This window comes from Mesoplodon bidens (assembly GCF_964165515.1).
Source record: "Mesoplodon bidens genome assembly, chromosome: 2".
In the NCBI taxonomy this organism is placed as follows: domain Eukaryota; kingdom Metazoa; phylum Chordata; class Mammalia; order Artiodactyla; family Ziphiidae; genus Mesoplodon; species Mesoplodon bidens.
In genome coordinates, this window is record NC_138177.1 from 23111945 (window position 1) to 23130983 (window position 19039).

A 19039-nucleotide genomic window follows, 5' to 3' on the forward strand; every position below is an offset into this window, starting at 1 on the left:
TGGGGATCTAGGTGCAGCCCTTACCCAGCTCTTGCTCACCACCACAGCCCCTCTCCCGAGGGAGAGCAGACTCTGTTGCACTAGGAATGGATGCCATATGGGCCAAGAGTTGTGAGGAGTGCAGGGAGGTTGAAGATGGGATGAAAGAGAAGTCTTCTGAGGGGTCTCAGAGAAGACCCCATTTCATGGCCCTCCATGAGAAGTGTCTGGGTTACCCCACTTTTCTCCCCAAACTTCTATAAGTGATTAACACACCAGAGCCACAACCAAGTCTCAAACTACAGCAATAACATGACCTACTTTTTATATGTCACAGATAGTACACAGGGCAAGATGTTCCATAAACCAGAGCTTAAGCTTCAGGATAGAGGAAGTCTAGTCTTAAATGCTTTAAAAGAATTCTACATGGACCTCATCTCATGACAAAGGTATATTTTTAAAAGGAAAAATATAGTTTTACATGTTGAGCAGTAACTTAAATATTCAATTTATCATTAAAAAAGAACTTAAGGGACTTCACTGGCGGTGCAGTGGTTAAGACTCTGTGCTGCCAATGCAGGGGGCCCGGGTTCAATCCCTGCAGGGAACTAGATCTTGCATGCCGCAACTAAAAGAGCCCGCATGCTGCAACTAAGACCCGGAGCAGCCAAATAAATAAATAAATAATTTTTTTAAAAAAAGACCTTAAAAAGCAATATATACTACTTCCAGCTACACCTCAATGATCCAATATCACTACACAGTGGACTGCAGCACATAAATCAATTCCAGTAAAGGAACCTCATTCCATTCTCATAAGAATCAAAACTTTTTCTCTGGCTAAAAACTATCTTCCTTTGGATAAGTATCTTCTGGAAATGTATTAAGATATTTTCTATTCTCTTAAAGAGAAATAAATTATACCCAATACTCTGTCTCTTGGTAACTCAGGAGTTATAACTGCAAGCATAAAAATTGTACATGTCATAATACAGTGATGGAGAGTTTACTTTCACATTAGCCCTGACTGCCACACTTTTATTATTCTTGCATCTATTTTTCATGGTTTCTGTCTCCTCCCTCACTGTTAGGCTATTTTCTCTTCTAATGTTATTTCCATTCCAGGTTAAGGTGGGAAACCAGAGAACCAACTGTTTCTAAAGTAAGTATAATATAATCTGAGGGAAAATTGGTGTTACAGCATTATTTTCATTACCTAGAAATTTTGGACTGTCAAAGTTCTTGAAAATATAACCTCTAGATAAATAAAGTGCTGGGGGACTTCCCTGGTGACACAGTGGCTGAGACTCCATGCTCCCAACGCAGGGGGCCCGGGTTTGATCCCTGGTCAAGGAACTAGATCCCACATGCATGCCGCAACCAAGAGTTTGCATGCCACACCTAAGGAGCCCGCCTGCTGCAACTGAGACCTGGTGCAACCAAATAAACAAATATTAAAATAAATAAATAAATAAAGGGCTAACTATAATTCTGTTGAGTTCACAACCATGACAGAGAATCCCATAAACATAGAAACAGCACATTCAACAGCTCCCCATGCAACCTCAGGAAATAATCAGCCACCTGGAAGCCACAGCCCATGTGAAATGCCTATATAAGGTCTACTGTGTAGCACAGCTGATAACCATGCTATGGAGTATGAATAGTCTAGAAACCCAAGGGGGGCAGCGGCAAAGGGCGTATCAGACCAGAGGGTGAGGAGGAGGGGGGTGGCTGAGCTCGCTGAGCTCACTGTGCTTGCGCAGAAACCTAGTGCAGTAACACAAAAGGGATGCTGCCGTGATGGACGGGTGGTTACTTGTAAAGGTATGGCCAGACGGAAGGAGTAAACCCTCTCCCCTCAAAACTCATAAGAAAAACACCTGCTCCCATCGGAAAGTTGGAGCAATTGCCATAAGAAGTGGGGATCCAATGGAAGTAAGACACCTGATTTAAAACAGACATTCCATAAAGCAAAAGCATCAGTATACTATGCAGTAGGCTGCTCGAGGGTAAAGTATTCTGTGCCCTCAAACTTCACCTTTTTTTTTCTTGCTCTTCCTTCTCTATCTTGTGGGATGCAACATACGTTGAAAAGAGATGGCAACACCTATTCAGGAGCTTGACAAACTCTACCATGGCATCCTCTTTGGACATGTTTCCCAGGGCTGCCCATTCTCTCCTGTAAAGAATAACAAGAAAAGTTACTTCCTCTTCTTAACAGAATGAGAATTTGATTTAATTTAAACCTAAATATGAACAAGTCTCAATTATAACTAAAATGAAGAATGATTCTACATAAACAAAAGGTTCAAAACTTCAACAAGCATGTACTGATTTACTAAATTAGATATGCCACATACAAACCAAACTTACTGTCGTAAACCACAGTTTAACTGCACTGCTGATAATTTCCATACCAGTAAAAGGTATCAAAGTTTTACTTTTCTTATATCATAGGTTAGCCTTAACTGAATAAAATAATTAATATATTCTTTCTTGTCCCAACTCTGTATGTCCCAATAAGGGAATCAATTACTATACTGTAAATGGCTTTTTAAATATTATTTAGGAAGAATCAAATGAAGCTGTACTTGTCGTATGTTCATAAACAGATGAGTAAACTTCTTCCACAATATTTAGCCATAAACATCTCCGAGCCAAAAACAGATAAACGTCTGAAGACTCCAAAAGCTGCAAGCAAAAATGTTTGTTTAGTTCTTCTTCTAAAGCTAACGAGCCAGCTATTTACATCTTAATCAATTTACTTTGTACCCTTTTCAACATTACTCTCGTTAAATTCATTATACAATAAAATACTGTTACCTCCTGTCATTGCCCAACACATCAAAGAATCCAACCTCAGGACAAGTGTCTGGATTATATGGACCCATAAGAACCTGCTTAGGCAGTGCCACAAGCTTCAGTTTTTCTTCATAAGTTGGATGAAATGCTTTGCCATCTTTTTCTTTAAGAAAAATAAATACAAAGAAACAATTAGCACTGGCAAAATACATAATTTTCAGCATCATATGTTGAAATTTTGCTGTAAGGTATATCACAAATTGCCTGTGATATATATAAACACCACTATAGGGAGACTTTAATTTCAAGTACTAAATTTTAATAGTCAAAGCCAAGATAGAAACACTTTATGCTGAATTAACTTTTTTAAAATAAAGCTTAAGTACTGATATTTATGTTAAAACTACTACAAAGAGTAAATCAACTACAGTTAAATTTAAAAAAAAAAGCCGCTACTAAAGAAAAAGCAATCTGTCAAGCTACAGTAAGGACACACATATTAGTGTACCACTTGACATATTTTACAAATGTTAAAAATGTGGGCTTCCCTGGTGGCGCAGTGGTTGAGAGTCCGCCTGCCGATGCAGGGGACCCGGGTTCGTGCCCAGGTCCGGGAAGATCCCACATGCCGCGGAGCGGCTGGGCCTGTGAGCCATGGCCGCTGAGCCTGCGCATCCGGAGCCTGTGCTCCGCAACGGGAGAGGCCGCAGCAGTGAGAGGCCCACGTACCGCAAAAAAAAAAAAAAAAAAAAGTATCCATCCCACTGAGGCACTATGATGTGGTAGAAAGGGATTTGGAATCAGACAGCCTAGGTTTAGATCTCATCTCAGACACTTCCTAGCTGTAGGACCATTTAACCTCTTAGTCTGTTTACCAATAAAGTGAAAAGTCCTGATACTTCAGAGGTAACAGGATAGTATTAATGGTAATAACTGTTAGATCCTTTTACTTCCTTCGTATTATGGCTGGCTCTGGCAGATTTCCAATGGGCAATTACGAGAGAAGCCAATTTGACCTGTAGAGACTTAACTACCACCAACAACATTCCAAAGTAGTATGAAACTGGGTAAATGGGAAGTCCTTATAGAATAGTTCTACTTCTTTGATAAATGGTAGGATTAATTACTGGTTGATTCTAATGATAATAAGAGATTACCAAATTTCAAAACAAACAAAAAAGGAGGTAGAAAGTAGTATATATTGCCTACAGATTTTATCCATGTACACAGAGGTCACCAAAAGAAAATCACTGATGATGAGAGAAGAATATTGTTTAGAGGATATGAACAGGAAACTCAGAGGAGAAGAAAACACCAGAAGTTGCCACTAAGCATGCCAAGATACTCAATTTCACTAGTTAAGGAAATGGAAAGTGAAACCATTAGATACTAAGACGCTTTCTGCCATCAGATAGGTTAAAAAAAGTTAACTAACATCAAGAGATGGTAAGAACAGGACAAACAGGTACCCATTCTCATACACTAATGTTGAAAGTATAAACTGTTACAGTTATCTTGGAAGGAAATTTGGCAATATATTCCAAATTTATAAATGTAGATGCCCTATGGTCCAATAATTCCAATTCTCATCATCTACCCTTGATAAGCACTCCCAAATACACAGAAGGAGGTAGATATAGGGATATTCTTGCAGCAGTCTTTTCTTGTTACTGTAACCAAATTAAAAGTTCATCAGTAAGGGAACAGCTAAATAATGCGTCATATTCAGCCTGTGGTATAAATGAAGCACATAAAGGGAACACTGTTAAATGAAAAAAGCAAGCTGCAGAAAACTACGTACAATCATAGCACAAAATATATATCCTCAATTCTAAGTACTTCTGCACCCACACTTTAACATCTCTAAAATCAGATTCGCTTTTACAATCTATTGTATTTTACAGTTATAATTGGCAGTTTTTCTTTCTTAAATTACATAATAGTAAGTCTTAGAACTGATGAAATACATCATGTCAACATATATTCTATAGGTACACTTATATGAATGTAAATGCAAAGAAAAATATCTAGAAGGAGTCACACTAAAAAGATAAGAATGAGAAAGTGGGAGGGGGCTAAGATCAGGAATGGCGATCAGAAAATTGAAAACTGGAAACATTTTATAGTTCTTTTTTTTTTCTTTAGGCCACACTGTGCGGCATATGGGATCTCAGCTCCCTGACCAGGGATCGAACCCATGTCCTCTGCACTGGGAGTGTGGAGTGTTAATCCCTGGACCGCCAGGTAAGTCCCAAAACTAGAAACATTTTAATCTTTCAAAGGAAAATATGTGGAAGAACAAACTAAACTGTTAAGAGGTACTGCCTCTGAGGAAGTGATTGCCAAAACTGTGGGTGGGAACTGAAGAGAAGTATACATACGCACTTCTATCTGCATTTTTTTCAACAAGAACAAACTCATGTAATATTTGGAAAAAAGACAAAACTGTGACTCTGACCTTAACTTATGTAATAAAAATCAAAACAACTCAGAAACCTGTGGACCTGCCATCTGTCTTTGCTACTGAGCAAACACTATCACTAAACAATTAGCACGAAGAGTAGGAACTTCCTCTAAAGCTTTTAGAACAGGATTATCCATAGGTCTATATTTACCAACTAAAAGGCAATCCTCATTTTAAAATCTAACTCTTAGAAGTCTATTTCAATCAATGATGGAAATTATATGCCCTTTTTTACATTCATTCATTCAACTTAATAAATATTTATTGAGCCCTTGTACGCAAATCATTGTGCTAGACACGAGGATTCATTGCCCTCCTGGAGTTTACAAACTACTGAGCTCAATTAAAAATGTATAGCTTGGCAATACAGTATATAATTGTGTTTAGGTGCATATTTCAGGTGTATATATATACTGCAAACAAATTATTAAAAATTATATTGAGATAAAGGAACGATTATTTTAGAGTTAAGGAAAACATAAATTATGTCAGAGAGGTAATATGACTTGTTACAACTCTTTAGGTTGGGCCAGTAGTTACGTTTAATTCCAACATATTATTTAATCAAAATAAAGCAAAACAGATGAGAGCTTACAAAACCAAAATACATCTTTACATTATTTTTCATGTAAAAACCAACAAGCCTAGGGACTTCCCTGGTGGCGCAGTGGTTAAGAAGCCGCCTGCCAATGCAGGGGAGACAGATTCGAGCCCTGGTCCAGGAAGATCCCACATGCTGCAGAGCAACTATGCCCGTGTGCCACAACTACTGAGCCTGTGCTCTAGAGCTCGTGAGCCACAACTACTGAGCCCATGTGCCACAACTACTGAAGCTCACGTGCCTAGAGCCCGTGCTCCACAACAAGAGAAGCCACAGCAATGAGAAGCCCTCGCACTGCAACAAAGAGTAGCCCCTGCTAGACACAACTAGAGAAAGCCTGTGTGCGGCAATGAAGACCCATCGCAGCCCAAAATAAATAGATAAATAAATAAATAAATAAATAAATTAGTTAGTTAGTTTTTAAAAATAAATAAAAAATAAAACCCAACAAGCCTAAAAGAGGTGCTCCTTATTTCATTCACTTCCCAATGAATCTTTTCTAAATACAGCCTTGAACAATTATCTTAGCAAGAAACACGGTGTTATACCTGTTCACTGCTGCATTATTTAAAATTTAAAATCTATTTATTCAACAATAACGCAATGCTTATAGTAATCCACTGAATAGATTATACAGCTATTAAAATAACAATATAAGGGCTATATAGCATTTCAGAGAATATATTTGATGTATTAATTTAAATAATTAGAATAAAAAATTAGATACTAGGTTTATAACTATGTAAAAATAGGTGATTACACATACAGATTTTTCTTTTTAAAAATTACAGTTAAGATTTTTCTTACAAAATTAGCTTACCAGAACTCTTTATTCTAAGATGTTAGGGTGCTAAAAAATGTGAAACAATAGTGGCAACTTTTTACCAAAAAGCCTTTCTCCAATTTTAAAGATGCCCATAAGCTTCCTTTACCATCTACCTTAATTTTGTACATATTAATCACCAAAAGTTTTCTTATGCTAATTTCTTATGCTAAGTTTCTCAGAGAAACTTAGCACAGACAACTTTCTTCTTACTTCCCCCAAAAGTGATGATCTGAAAAACAGCTCCAATCTTGATCTTAGCCTATTAATTGAAAGATTATTATTTAGAAAGGTTTTGTTTTTTAAAACCAAAAAGGCACCAACCTAACTATTCATTTTATCTTGAGCCTTATAAAAGAAAAATATGCTGCTGGTCATTCAAGAAAAAAAAAGGTGTAGTGAGCCTGGGAAACAGTGGAGGTAGAGTGCATAGCAGAATATAACTTCCTTGTTTTGTTCAATCAGGATCCCTGAGATTTTGTTTTGTTTTTTCCTTTAAAAAAAAAAAAAGTCTAGGGCTTCCCTGGTGGCGCAGTGCTTGAGAGTCCGCCTGCTGATGCAGGGGACACGGGTTCGTGCCCCGGTCCGGAAGGATCCCACGTGCCGCGGAGCGGCTGGGCCCGTGAGCCATGGACGCTGAACCTGCACGTCCGGAGCCTGTGCTCCGCAACGGGAGAGGCCACAACAGTGAGACGCCCATGTACCGCAAAAAAAAAAAAAAAAAAGTCTAAATTCTATGAAAGTGGTTGCTTTGACCCAAATAAAGATAAAATCAGATGGAAACTTTATTCACTAGAAGACCAAACACTTTTCTGAGTAGTCATGTAATACAGCAGTTTTCAAACATACACACACAAGAATTCTTATTTGCTTTAGGAAGATGTTCTGAAGCTAACGGGTATGAAAAAAATATTTTAAAAATATGACTACTATCAAGTTATTCTAATGGAGGGAGGGTCCATTTCTTATGAGGTGATAAATTTGCTCCTTTATTTCAAACTAGAATCGGGGACCATGGGAGAGGGTGAGTCAACAAGGAAACTACCCGTTATTCAGCAAGGTGTTAGTCTAACCTTGACCCTAAAAGGTGACTCATCAACAGAGGGAGGGGGGGTTTTAGGATTTTTGGATGTCATTTTAACATCTGCCCTTTTATGCCTGACGGAATTAATTTTTCAAAAGGGGAGTATGTTTTTAAGTATAAGTTTCTGTCAAGCACTCACATAAATTTGTTCACCACCATGAACGCCAGCACTAAGCACACGCTTTGTTAACAGGCACTCACCACACCAAAACCACACCCAACAAATCTCTCTAAAGAAGAAACTGACTGTACAAGTCAAGTTCTGTGAAAATGAGCACAACAGTACATCCAATCTTGTGAACTTTACTGGCCTTTCCATAGAATCTTTTATGTATTTGCTAGTTTTAAGACTTGCTCTATAATCCTTCCTTTAATACGTATTACTGAATCTTCAAATTATTCATCATTATTCTAGCTGGGAACTAAATCTGTCTTAAACACACACACACACACACACACACACACAAACCAAAGAAAAGGAAACACACCAAAATGTTAATACTAATAATTATTTCTGAAAAATTGGATTACAGATTTTTTCTTTATTCATTTTTTATTTCCTCAGATTTCCAATGTGCATATGTACTTTTATATCAAATACACATATGCTTTTTTTCTTTTTAAACAAACGTTTTTAAAAAGTCACAACTTATCTTTAAGCCTTTGGGATGAGATTAACATGAATTATTCTCTCCTGAGGAATATACAAAACCCAGAAGGATATACTAAGAATCCCAGCCACCTTTAGTACAGGACAGCCCACATCATGTTGACACTCTAAACTTCAACGAAAGCAGAAAATGAAAACCCTTCACGATCAATATCATTAGGCAGACTATTATAGTATCACAAAAAAGTTACTTCTCTCCTACTCTTCAGATGGCTCTAGTTCACACACCACGAAGTTGTGTTTTGTTTAGTTTTTCTGCGTTAGAAGAGAATAATTTTCTCCTAAATTATTTCTTTTTAAAAAATATATATTTTATTTATTATTATTATTGTTTTTAAACTTGGCCTTGTTTCACGACTTGTGGGATCTTAGTTCCTTGACCAGGGATCGAACCCAGGCCCTGGCAGTGAGAGCACCAAGTCCCAACCACTGAACAGCCAGGGAATTCCCTCTCCTAAAATTATTTCTGGTTCCAAGGGCATTAAACATAGTTAGCAGGAAAGAAGTTATAACTACCATAACTGCAATAGACAGAAAAGCCTTGCTGAAACTCAAAGATCTTTAGCCAAGACCATATACCCAAAGGAAAGCTCTTTCAGTCCTGCCTGTAAGGAAGAGAGGCATCATCCTCCGTCCCTGCACTTACAGAGTTAATCAGTACAAAGTCATTAAATTCAATCAGTTTGGAAAAGCGCTTTCCATGGCAACCTAAAAGACAAATGTAAATTATGCTGGAAAGAAGGGGCACAGCTATTCTTCAGGTGCAAGTGTGTGACAACACAGCAGTGAAAAGCAGGAAATGACCACCTCTACTACCTGGAGAAGCGCGAGGACAAAGCTAGTCGTTTTCAATCAAATGGACTAAAAGGGATCACTTGTTGGCATCTGTCCAGTAACAATTATATTAAAAAGTTTATTTTCTATAAAATTGAAGACCAAAAGTCAGGTTAAAAATCTATTTTACCTAAAGGAGACAGACTAAAGCAGGGATTGGCAAACTAGACCAACTCTGCCCACAGTTGTTTTTTAAGGCCTGTGAGCTAAGAATGGTTTTTATCTTTTTTAAGAATTGTCAAACAACAACAAGCAGAAATAGATGAACAAAAAACAAAGAATATGAACACAGACCATATACGGTCCTTAATGCCTAAAATATTTACTATCTGCCCCTTTACTGAAAATGTTTACTGACCCTGGACTAAAGGAAGAAATAAATGCAAAAGCCAAATGATTTATAAATATTTTAAAAATTCGAATATAATTAAAAGGATTGAAAACATAAAATTCAACTTCCCGTTAAACATGGTGAATTGAACACACACAGTTACACCTGATCCTCAGTGAAACCCCACTAAAAGGAAAAAGGAAGCCAATTCAGAGAACCCTGGAAAGGCTCAGGAATTGAAGGTACCAGGTTCTTTAAAAGCTGAAGTCTAGATAAAAATAGGGGTTTTGGTTTAAAAACTATCTAGGGACCTCCCTGGCAGTCCAGTGGTTAAGACTCCATGCTTCTAATGCAGGGGGCTCGGATTCGTTCCTGGTTGGGGAACTAAGATCCCACATGCCTTGGGGCGTGGCCAAGAAGTAAAACAAACAAACAAATAAATAAACACACACATATATATATGTATATAAATAAAAACTATCTAAAAAGCAGGTACCCCTACCTCCCATTTTGTTTGGCAACCCCAAGCAGGCAGATGGCTACCTTGCCCCTACTTAGCAGAGGTCTGGATGTGTATCCTAGAGAACATGAATCACAGATACTCCAGGTAGGAGAACACCAGCCTGAGAGTGAACTGCAGGACTAAAGAGAAACGAAATGAAAGTTACGCTAGTAAATGGTAAACAACTTCCACCCACCCTCCCTTCTCCTGCCTAGTGCCTAAATGCTGGCCAACTAGGTTCATACACTCCAGGCAGGAGACAGGAATATTTTCATGAAAAACTGGCCCAAAATAAAAGACCTACACATACTAGTTTGAAAGATACTGATGTCGAGGGTTCCCCAATGAAACTTCTGCCTCATTACCTACAATAAAAGCTTGTACTCAAGGTTACAATTGGCTCTCCAGTGCCTCACCCTTTTAACAAGAATGAATACCCAAGGATCACCGGACATTTGAGAAAGCTCCCAACATGGGGAAAAAAAAAAGGCTGAAAGAAATTTCCAACAGGAAAAAACAAAGTCTAAAAGAAAATACGGAATTCCAGGAGAAGGAATTCTAACACCACAGAGAGGTGAAGGTAATTTTCAGGATGACAGTGGGCAGAGACTCAGAAGGTAGAAAGCTAAGACTGAATCAAAAATTTAAGGATATCTAGGAGAGATGTCTCTTAAAAAAAAGAGTTTACCTGAGGACAGAGGAAAAAAATGATAATTACCTCTAACTACACAAAAGACAAAGAGTTTGCATAGGAACCAAAATATAATCAAAGTGCATGATCTGTCTCAGGTATGAATAAAACAAACAGAAACAACTGACACTGATTTAATCACAAATGTGATATTATAAAATTAAGAGTTTGAGAAGGAGGAAGAGAGAGGCATACATGTATAAGTTACTTTTTTCTTTTTCTTTTTTTTTTTTTTTTAATTAAAGAAGCAGGGACATCCCTAGTGGTCCAGACTCCACATTCCCAATGCAGGGAGCCTGGGTTTGATCCCTGGTCAGGGAACTAGATCCCTCGTGCCACAACTAAGACCTGGTGCTGCCAAATAAATAAATATTTAAATAATAATAATAATAATAATAGATTAATTAATTAAAAGAAGCAGGAAAATGGAGACAAATACCAGAAGAAATAGTTAAAATAATGGAAAGTGGTTGCCTTGGGGGAGAAGGTCTTGGAGATGGGGAAAAAAGAGAGATGGGGTTAGCTATTTTTCCTTATAAATTTTATAGTACAACTTGACCTTTTAAATTGCCTTGGTTTTCACTTTGATAAAAAGGTAAAAGGAGTAAACTCATATGCTCAATTTCAGTAATCAGCTCTTAAGACATTATAATATGTGGTAGGTATAGTAATACCACCCCCCCCCAAAGATATCCACATCTAATCCTCAGAATCTACATCCCAGTGAATATGTTAGGTTACATGAAAAAGGGGAATTAAGATTGCAGCTGACCTTATCCTGGACTACCCACGTGGGCCCAAAGTAATCACAAGAGTCCTTATAAATGGAGGGAGAGCAAGAAGAGTCAGACGGAGATTTGAAGATGTTATGCTGCTAGATTTGAAGATGGAGGAAGGGGCCACAAGCCAAAGCATGCAGCTGGCCTCCCGAAGCTGGAAAAGGCAACAGATTCTCCCCTAGAGCCTCCAGAAGGAACAGAGCTCTGCTGACACCTGGATTCTAACCCCGTGAGACCCATTTTGAGCTTCTAACCTCCAGAACTATAAAACAGTATGTGTTGCTTTAAGTCACTAAATTTGTCAGTAAAGAGAGAAATGGCTTCTAGATTACATTTCTATTAAATTCATAAGTATCTAACTTTACAGTTCTAGTAAGACAGCATAAATAATTTGATAATAGCATTATAATCACAGTTACCAAGCCCAAAGCTCTGAAAGATCACCCTTCCATCTGAAATTAATTCAACAAAAGGTTATTAGTCTCACATGTCAACTGTCAGAGTAAGTTTACTGAGAAATATTTTTCTCTTCTCTCTGGAGGTTAAGATAGAGGAAGGTAACAAATTATTTCAATGTTCCTTCTAGCCTTTATTTGATGAAATGAAAGCCAATAAAATCTATGGGTTGGAAAGGATATTAAAGATAGACGACTGGGGCTTCCCTGGTGGCGCAGTGGTTGAGTGTCCGCCTGCCGATGCAGGGGACGCGGGTTCGTGCCCCTATCCCGGAAGATCCCACATGCCGCGGAGCGGCTGGGCCCGCGAGCCATGGCCGCGGAGCCTGTGTTTCCGGAGCCTGTGCTCCGCAACGGGAGAGGCCACAGCAGTGAGAGGCCCGCGTACAGCAAAAAAAAAAAAAAAAAAAAAAAAAAGATAGACGACTGAAATGCACAACCAAAGTTCAAATCCTCTCTACATAACCACTTGCTCTACAATAATTTGTTACTGGACACACTATATAAAAAGATGTATATTGTAACATCAATAATCTAAAATGTGAGGGAGGGAGAAGTGAAAGAATAGAGTTACTGTATGCTATGGAAGTTATCAGCTTAACCTATATTTTTATACTACAGTATAGTATTTTATAGTATAACTATATTATATAAGCCTCACAGTAACAACGAAGAAAAAACCTGAAGTAGATACATAAAAGATTAAGATAAAGAAATCAAAGCATACCCACCTAGTTACTGCTAACGTATGCTTGAACACTTCCTGGTGATGGGAATTCATTGTCTCAAACAGCCTATTCCATGTTTGGATAGCTGTGACTTTTATTTTAGCTCTTTATTCTGAGTAGATCTGTCTCAATTTTATCCACAGGGTCTATTTCTAGTCCTTGGCATTAAATAAAACACATCTAACAGATCAGACCTCAAAAAAAGCCACAAGGCTTCCCTGGTGGCGCAGTGGTTGGGAGTCCGCCTGCCGATGCGGGGGACGCGGGTTCGTGCCCCGGTCTGGGAGGATCCCGCATGCCGCGGAGCGGCTGGGCCCGTGGGCCATGGCTGCTGGGCCTGCGCGTCCGGAGCCTGTGCTCTGCAGGGGGAGAGGCCACAGCAGTGAGAGGCCCGCCTACCGCAGGGAAAAAAAGAAAAAAAAAAAAAAAAAAAGCCACAAAATACTGTACATCATATTTGCCCTGAGTTCTCTATTCTTTAGGCTAAATATTCCCAGCTTATTCACTCATACATACCTCCTAAAGACCCAGCTCTGCTATTTACTAAGTATATAACACAGACACAGATAACCTTTCTTAGCCTCAGTTTTGCCATCAATAAAATGGAGATAATAACTTCTCACATTTCTTGTGAGGGTTAGAAATAATGTGTTCCAAAGTCTTGATACAGTGCCTGAGTAGAGCAGACACTCACTAAACAGCAGCTATTATGATAATGATGGCAGGGATTCGAATTCCCACACTATACAAGTTGCTCTCTTCTGAATGAGCTCCATTTTGTCTTCAACCCTAAAGAATGATGCCTCAAACTGAAAGCAGTATCCAGGGATTGTCTGAACTGTGTGGAAGATAGCAGGACCACCTCCCCCTTCTCTCATGCCAGATACAGAATTTCCCCCAAAGCAGCCTAAGCTCAAATCTGTTTTCTTTCATGGCCCTATCACTGTTGCCTGGCAGAGAATACACTTTGAATAAAATCCATCTTTTAGAAATATTAATATTAAAGCCACATCTCGTCCATGTTCAATTGAGAAAAAAACTGACTGATACATTCTTATACTACTTATAAGAAAGTATAATAAATGCAGTATTTCTGAGTTAATGAGTATGAAACTCTGGAAACTGTCTAGCATGTACAAAGTGCTTAATAAAAGTTGATCTTCCCCCCCATGAATTCAACACACTCTCTAATAAATTCTTGGTAATCTCTCCTCTTCAACAACATAAGCAGTCACAGAATACCAATTGCTAGGTACTGTGCTAAGAGTTTATATATATATATATATATATATATATATATATATATATATATATATATATATACACACACATACACAATTCTTATAATTCTTACAACAATTTGAGTAAAGGAAGGCAGATTTTAAACAACTGAGTGGCAAAACTAGGAAAAAGTACCCCAGGTAGTGTTCACTCCAGAACTCAACTTCCTTAAATACTGAGCCAGAGTAGCTCTCGTTTTAGCTAACTGATAAAAGTAAACATTACCTCCTTCTGGTTGTTGGTTACCAAAGTGTACTCACTTTGTAAAAATTCATCAAGCACCATTTATGATTTGTGTACTTTTCTGCATGTGCAGTAAATAAAAGGGAGGCCTCAGGCAAATGTTAAAATCAGTTACACTAAAATATACACATATACAAAATATATACAAAAAATACACATATACAAACACATATATAAACATATCCTTGAATCCAGTATCAAAGGAAAATTTTAGTTCAGCTCAAAGCTAATATGAAATAGCAAATAAAAAAAGTAGATGTTTAAAAGGCATTACTATTCTTGGCAGCTATCATTTTCTTTCTTATAAGTGTCTCTTAGGTCTATTACATCCTCCTACGCTATACATGTATACCTAAAGATAAAGAAAATAAAGAAAGAAGGGAAAAATAAGCTCAACATTTAATAGATATTCAATAGTAACAATTAAACTTGAAATTATCTGAAGCTAGTCCACTTAAGTCCAGGAGGCACACACTAATTATTATGTTACCAAAGAATAAATTACAGTTGTACAGTATTTTAAAACATTAATGGAGCCATTTATAAAAGTTCTTGGAGATGCATATGTTTCAAGAGGACAGAAGGAAATGGAACTATTATTCAGTGTGTCCATATGATTGCTTCTCTGCTATCAGCAACGTAACACAGTGTCATCGACAGCAACGCTAGTGGAAATGCATTAACAATTCCACAGAGAAACTGAGTCCTAGACTTAAGTTCCTCCAAATTCAACTACAGCTTCCTTTCACATATCGCAACCTCAAAAACTTATCACTCCCCTCACACACACACACCCTAGATCTGTCTACTGAAATAACGACCAATCCAGTAGCAATGAGCGTCCACTGCTAACACCCAGATTACGGCTCTTCAAATGCCACTTCCCACTACAGGAACCATGTCTCTTTGGAGAAATGGCTGATTCCTATGGAGGCAGGAAATGTATAAGATGAATCTGGAACATCTCATCATACCAGATACCAAGGAAGCTATAAAAGACTACTAGTCATGTCAAAGGAACTTAGGAGCCAATCTTAAGAGGCCACCACTTGCTAAAGATTGTACAATTTGAGCATCAATAATAAGAGGCTAAGTAAAGAAAAAAAAAAAAAAAGGTTTACATGCATGAGTATATAACATTTTGAAAACTGTCACCTTTTGAGGCTGCTAAGGGAAACAACTCATTATTTTGAAACCTAATAATGGGAAAGAAGCATTTATCTTTTCTTTCTTATTTAAGCTGTACCCCAAACCAAATAGCATGTGAGGAAAAGTATTACAGTGAAGGAAAGACAATTAGAATATTACCATTTTTCAACTGCTAATGAATCACACATCCATTTTCAATTTACCAAGAGTAAAACACAATCATTATGTTGGCTAAATGCAGGCCTCTCAAAAGGTCTAATAATGTATTAGTAGCAACGAGACTTAGCATTTATCAATATTTTTGATGGGCACATTTACTTCAGTCCTTTGGAGGGGATTTTTTCATAACCACCAAAATTGGAAACCGGGTAACAATGTTATGTGGGAACTTAGAGCAGATGATTCTCCCACACTTTACCTTTCCAGATCTCTGAAGAGATTCTCGATCAAGTGACCATGAGCAGAAAAACAATCTCTTCCCATTAGCTCTTAATATTTTCAAGCAAATATATTAAAGAAGTTCTAAAATGTGATAAGGCAACAAGGTAGGTAGTTTTGAATATTTTCCTAGGAACACCATCAAAAAGCAAGGCTCCTATTTGCTTTTCATCTCCTATGGCGGGAAAAACTGCCTTTGGAATCAGACAGACCCAGGACCCGCTCTGCCTCTTACTACTGATAACTCACCGGCCTATAGGGCAAGTTTCTCAACTAAGAAACCAGGATAACACCCGCACTGAAGGGCTTGTAGAGAATTAGACAAAACAGTATATATACAGCTCTCAAAATAGTACCTGATATTTAGTGACCATCTGCTCAATAACTGGTGGCAATTATCACTCTGGAATTTTAAATTAATGCAACCATCTACCAGCTTAATGGAGTGAGGCAACAAAGTATTAGAGAAGGAAAAACTCATCCCCCAAGAACTCTAAAAACCAAAACACAACTCCCCAGGTTAACTCTATCCAAGAAGTATAAAGGCTACAATAAAGCCAGCTGATTCATTCCTTAACCCAAAGAGATAAGAAAACCAGCTTAATCTTCCTAAAGTAGAACTGGGCAACTTTGCTCCTCCTTTTAAAAACCTTCAATGGTTCCTCACTGTCTGCTGTCAAAAAGGCTATTTACAATAGCATTCCAGTCCTTCCACGGATCTGACACCAACTTACCTTCCCAGCTCTCTCCATCAAACTACAGTACCTACTTCCTATTTGCCATTTCCCCGACACACATGCCTTGCCCTTTCATGGCTCTTGGCCTTCCCCCTTCTCTGGAATGGCATTTGCTCTCTGGATCCTCCACATTGTATTGCAGTTGCCACCGGGTCTTTAACTCCTCTTTTGGACTCTAAGTTCCATAATAGCAAAAGGGAATATACTATTCATTTACAGTGGTAACCTTATATAAAACTTGATCCATAATAAGGATTCAACAATGTCTGGAGCTTAGATGGTAGAATGCTAACTTACATTTTCCAGTATTTTCATCTATTATTTTACTTTTACCTTCAAAAACTAAGAGGGTTAGGTAATTGACACAATGGGTTCAGTCACTGGCCTGTGATCACTGTGACAGGGACAGAATGAGAAACAGGGTTCCTAATTCCCAATCCAAGTTATTTTCAATGGAAAAAGATAGCCATGCTTTCAAGATTCGTATTTATTCCACAGCAAAAGATAAAGTGTAATGTTATTTCTAATTCATGTGAGATACAAAACCACAAAACAGTGATTTATTAAAGTCCTTGCAAGACTGATAAAAATGCCAAGTATTATGCTGGAAAAATTCACACATTAAAACAAAGGCAGCCAACACTTGACTCACCCTACCTTCCATAATTCTTCTGTTTTTAGATCCTTCCCCCCCAACCCCAACTCAGGAACCTCATATACTAATAGCTTCTTCATTGCTAACATGTAATGATCCATGCAGAAAGGGAGCTTTTGATTGCTAGACTGTTATTTCTCCTTTTAAGTACTTGGATATTGCTTTGAGAGCTTAACTTAGGAACTGAGTAAATCGTAAGTATCAATGTAGCTTTTTTCTTTAAGGTGACTGATAACTAGGTCCCAAATGACAGGTTCCCCTAGGAGTTCTGCCACTCAACAAACATGTTAAAATGTTAGGTTTAGAGCACTAAACCTTAAATCTGAGATGTCAAATTTCATTTAATCCAGCCATATTATATCTCTCTATATAAACAAACTGAGTCTGGAAAAGTTAATTGTCTAGGAGTACATGGTAAATAGAATCCAGAGGGATTCCCTGGAGGTCCAGTGGTTAGGACCTGGCGCTTTCACTGCCGTGGCCCGGGTTCAATCCCTGGTCGGGGAACTGGGATCACACAGGCTGCGCGGCACAGCCCCAAAAAAAAGAATCCAGAGCTTCCTGACTCCCAAGCAATGCTAAATTTACTGCACATTAAGAGTGTTTTAATCTTTCAAAGAAGACATTACTACCATTTTCAAATAAGACAGGCTCAGAAGATAAAATTATCCATTTATTTTTTGTTAGTTATATGGCGAAAGTTAGAAGTTCATTCTTTTCTATTCTTACACGTTATTCTGCTATAATATACTTTAATCTTATTGTACACCGGAAAAGTAAGTTCCAAGAATAAAAATTTTAAGTAAAATGTAGTTATATGAATTGTACAGAAACCACCAGATTTTTACATAAGTGGTAGTATATCATCACCTCAGGAAACTCTAAATTCAAGCCAGTGACCTAAGGGTCAAGTGATCCAAAACCCATTAGCCATTACCAATTCCCCAAGCTGGCACGGAGAGCTGAACTCACCGTGCAATGACGATGAATATTTCAAGGGTAAACTTTTCAATAAAAAATGCAATGAAGGGGAATGACCAAATATTCTGGAAAATTTATAAAAGACTTTCATTAGTTTGCACAGAGTCATTTTCAGAGAAAACAAATAACTTTCAAATGTATCACTACTTTCAACGACTCAACTTCAGCTAGTAAAATATGTACTCCAAAAGGTACTCCCTCTGGGAAAAGTGTCATAAATACGCTGTTCTGGAATGTATACGGAAACTAGCAACCACGTCTAAAGTTTCATTTGCCGATGTTTCTCCTTGCTCAACTACCCCACAAGATCTAAGCATCTCTTCTCATCAGTTTTTCCCACTGACAAGGTCATGTGACTGGTACCACCACCATCTGACTACGTGAATCACCCAATTAAAAAAACCCACACACCACAATCTAGCTCTAGGACAAGATGTATTACAATTAATTCTGTGAGAAGTACAGAGGGTACTTTTAGGCCTTAATCTGAGAATTCACTCTTGGACATTGCTTATAAGGTAAAATTTTAACCATCTAGAAGTTACTAGTTACACAGTGAGCATCCCTCCTCTTCAGAGTTTGACAAGCCAAGGGGGATTAATACTTTACTTCTTTCTCTCTGCCACCTCAATACTGCCAGATGATCAAGTCCTAGGCTCTCCAGAATGAATGGAAAGTATATGTATGAAACCCATGGGAAGATTTCTTCCACTGTGGAAAAGGGCAAAAATCGGTGGTTCTGACGTGCCAAGCCATAAGAAACAGGAAAAGGAATGCGACAGTTAAAAAAAAAAAAAATCCCAGAACGG

The 19039-nt window shown here is 38.0% G+C and overlaps 1 protein-coding gene across 1 annotated transcript in view; it reads right to left on the minus strand.

The window, feature by feature from the left end:
- The window catches only part of ACBD3 (acyl-CoA binding domain containing 3), a 36270-nt gene that overhangs the window by 16576 nt on the left and 655 nt on the right, over positions 1 to 19039 (minus strand). Inside the window, exons 2-3 of the mRNA XM_081221038.1 lie at positions 2806 to 2947; positions 2021 to 2161 (exon numbers count right to left, since the gene is read on the minus strand). Of these exons, the coding sequence (XP_081077164.1) occupies positions 2021 to 2161; positions 2806 to 2947 (283 nt within the window). The remainder of the gene's footprint in view (positions 1 to 2020; positions 2162 to 2805; positions 2948 to 19039) is intronic.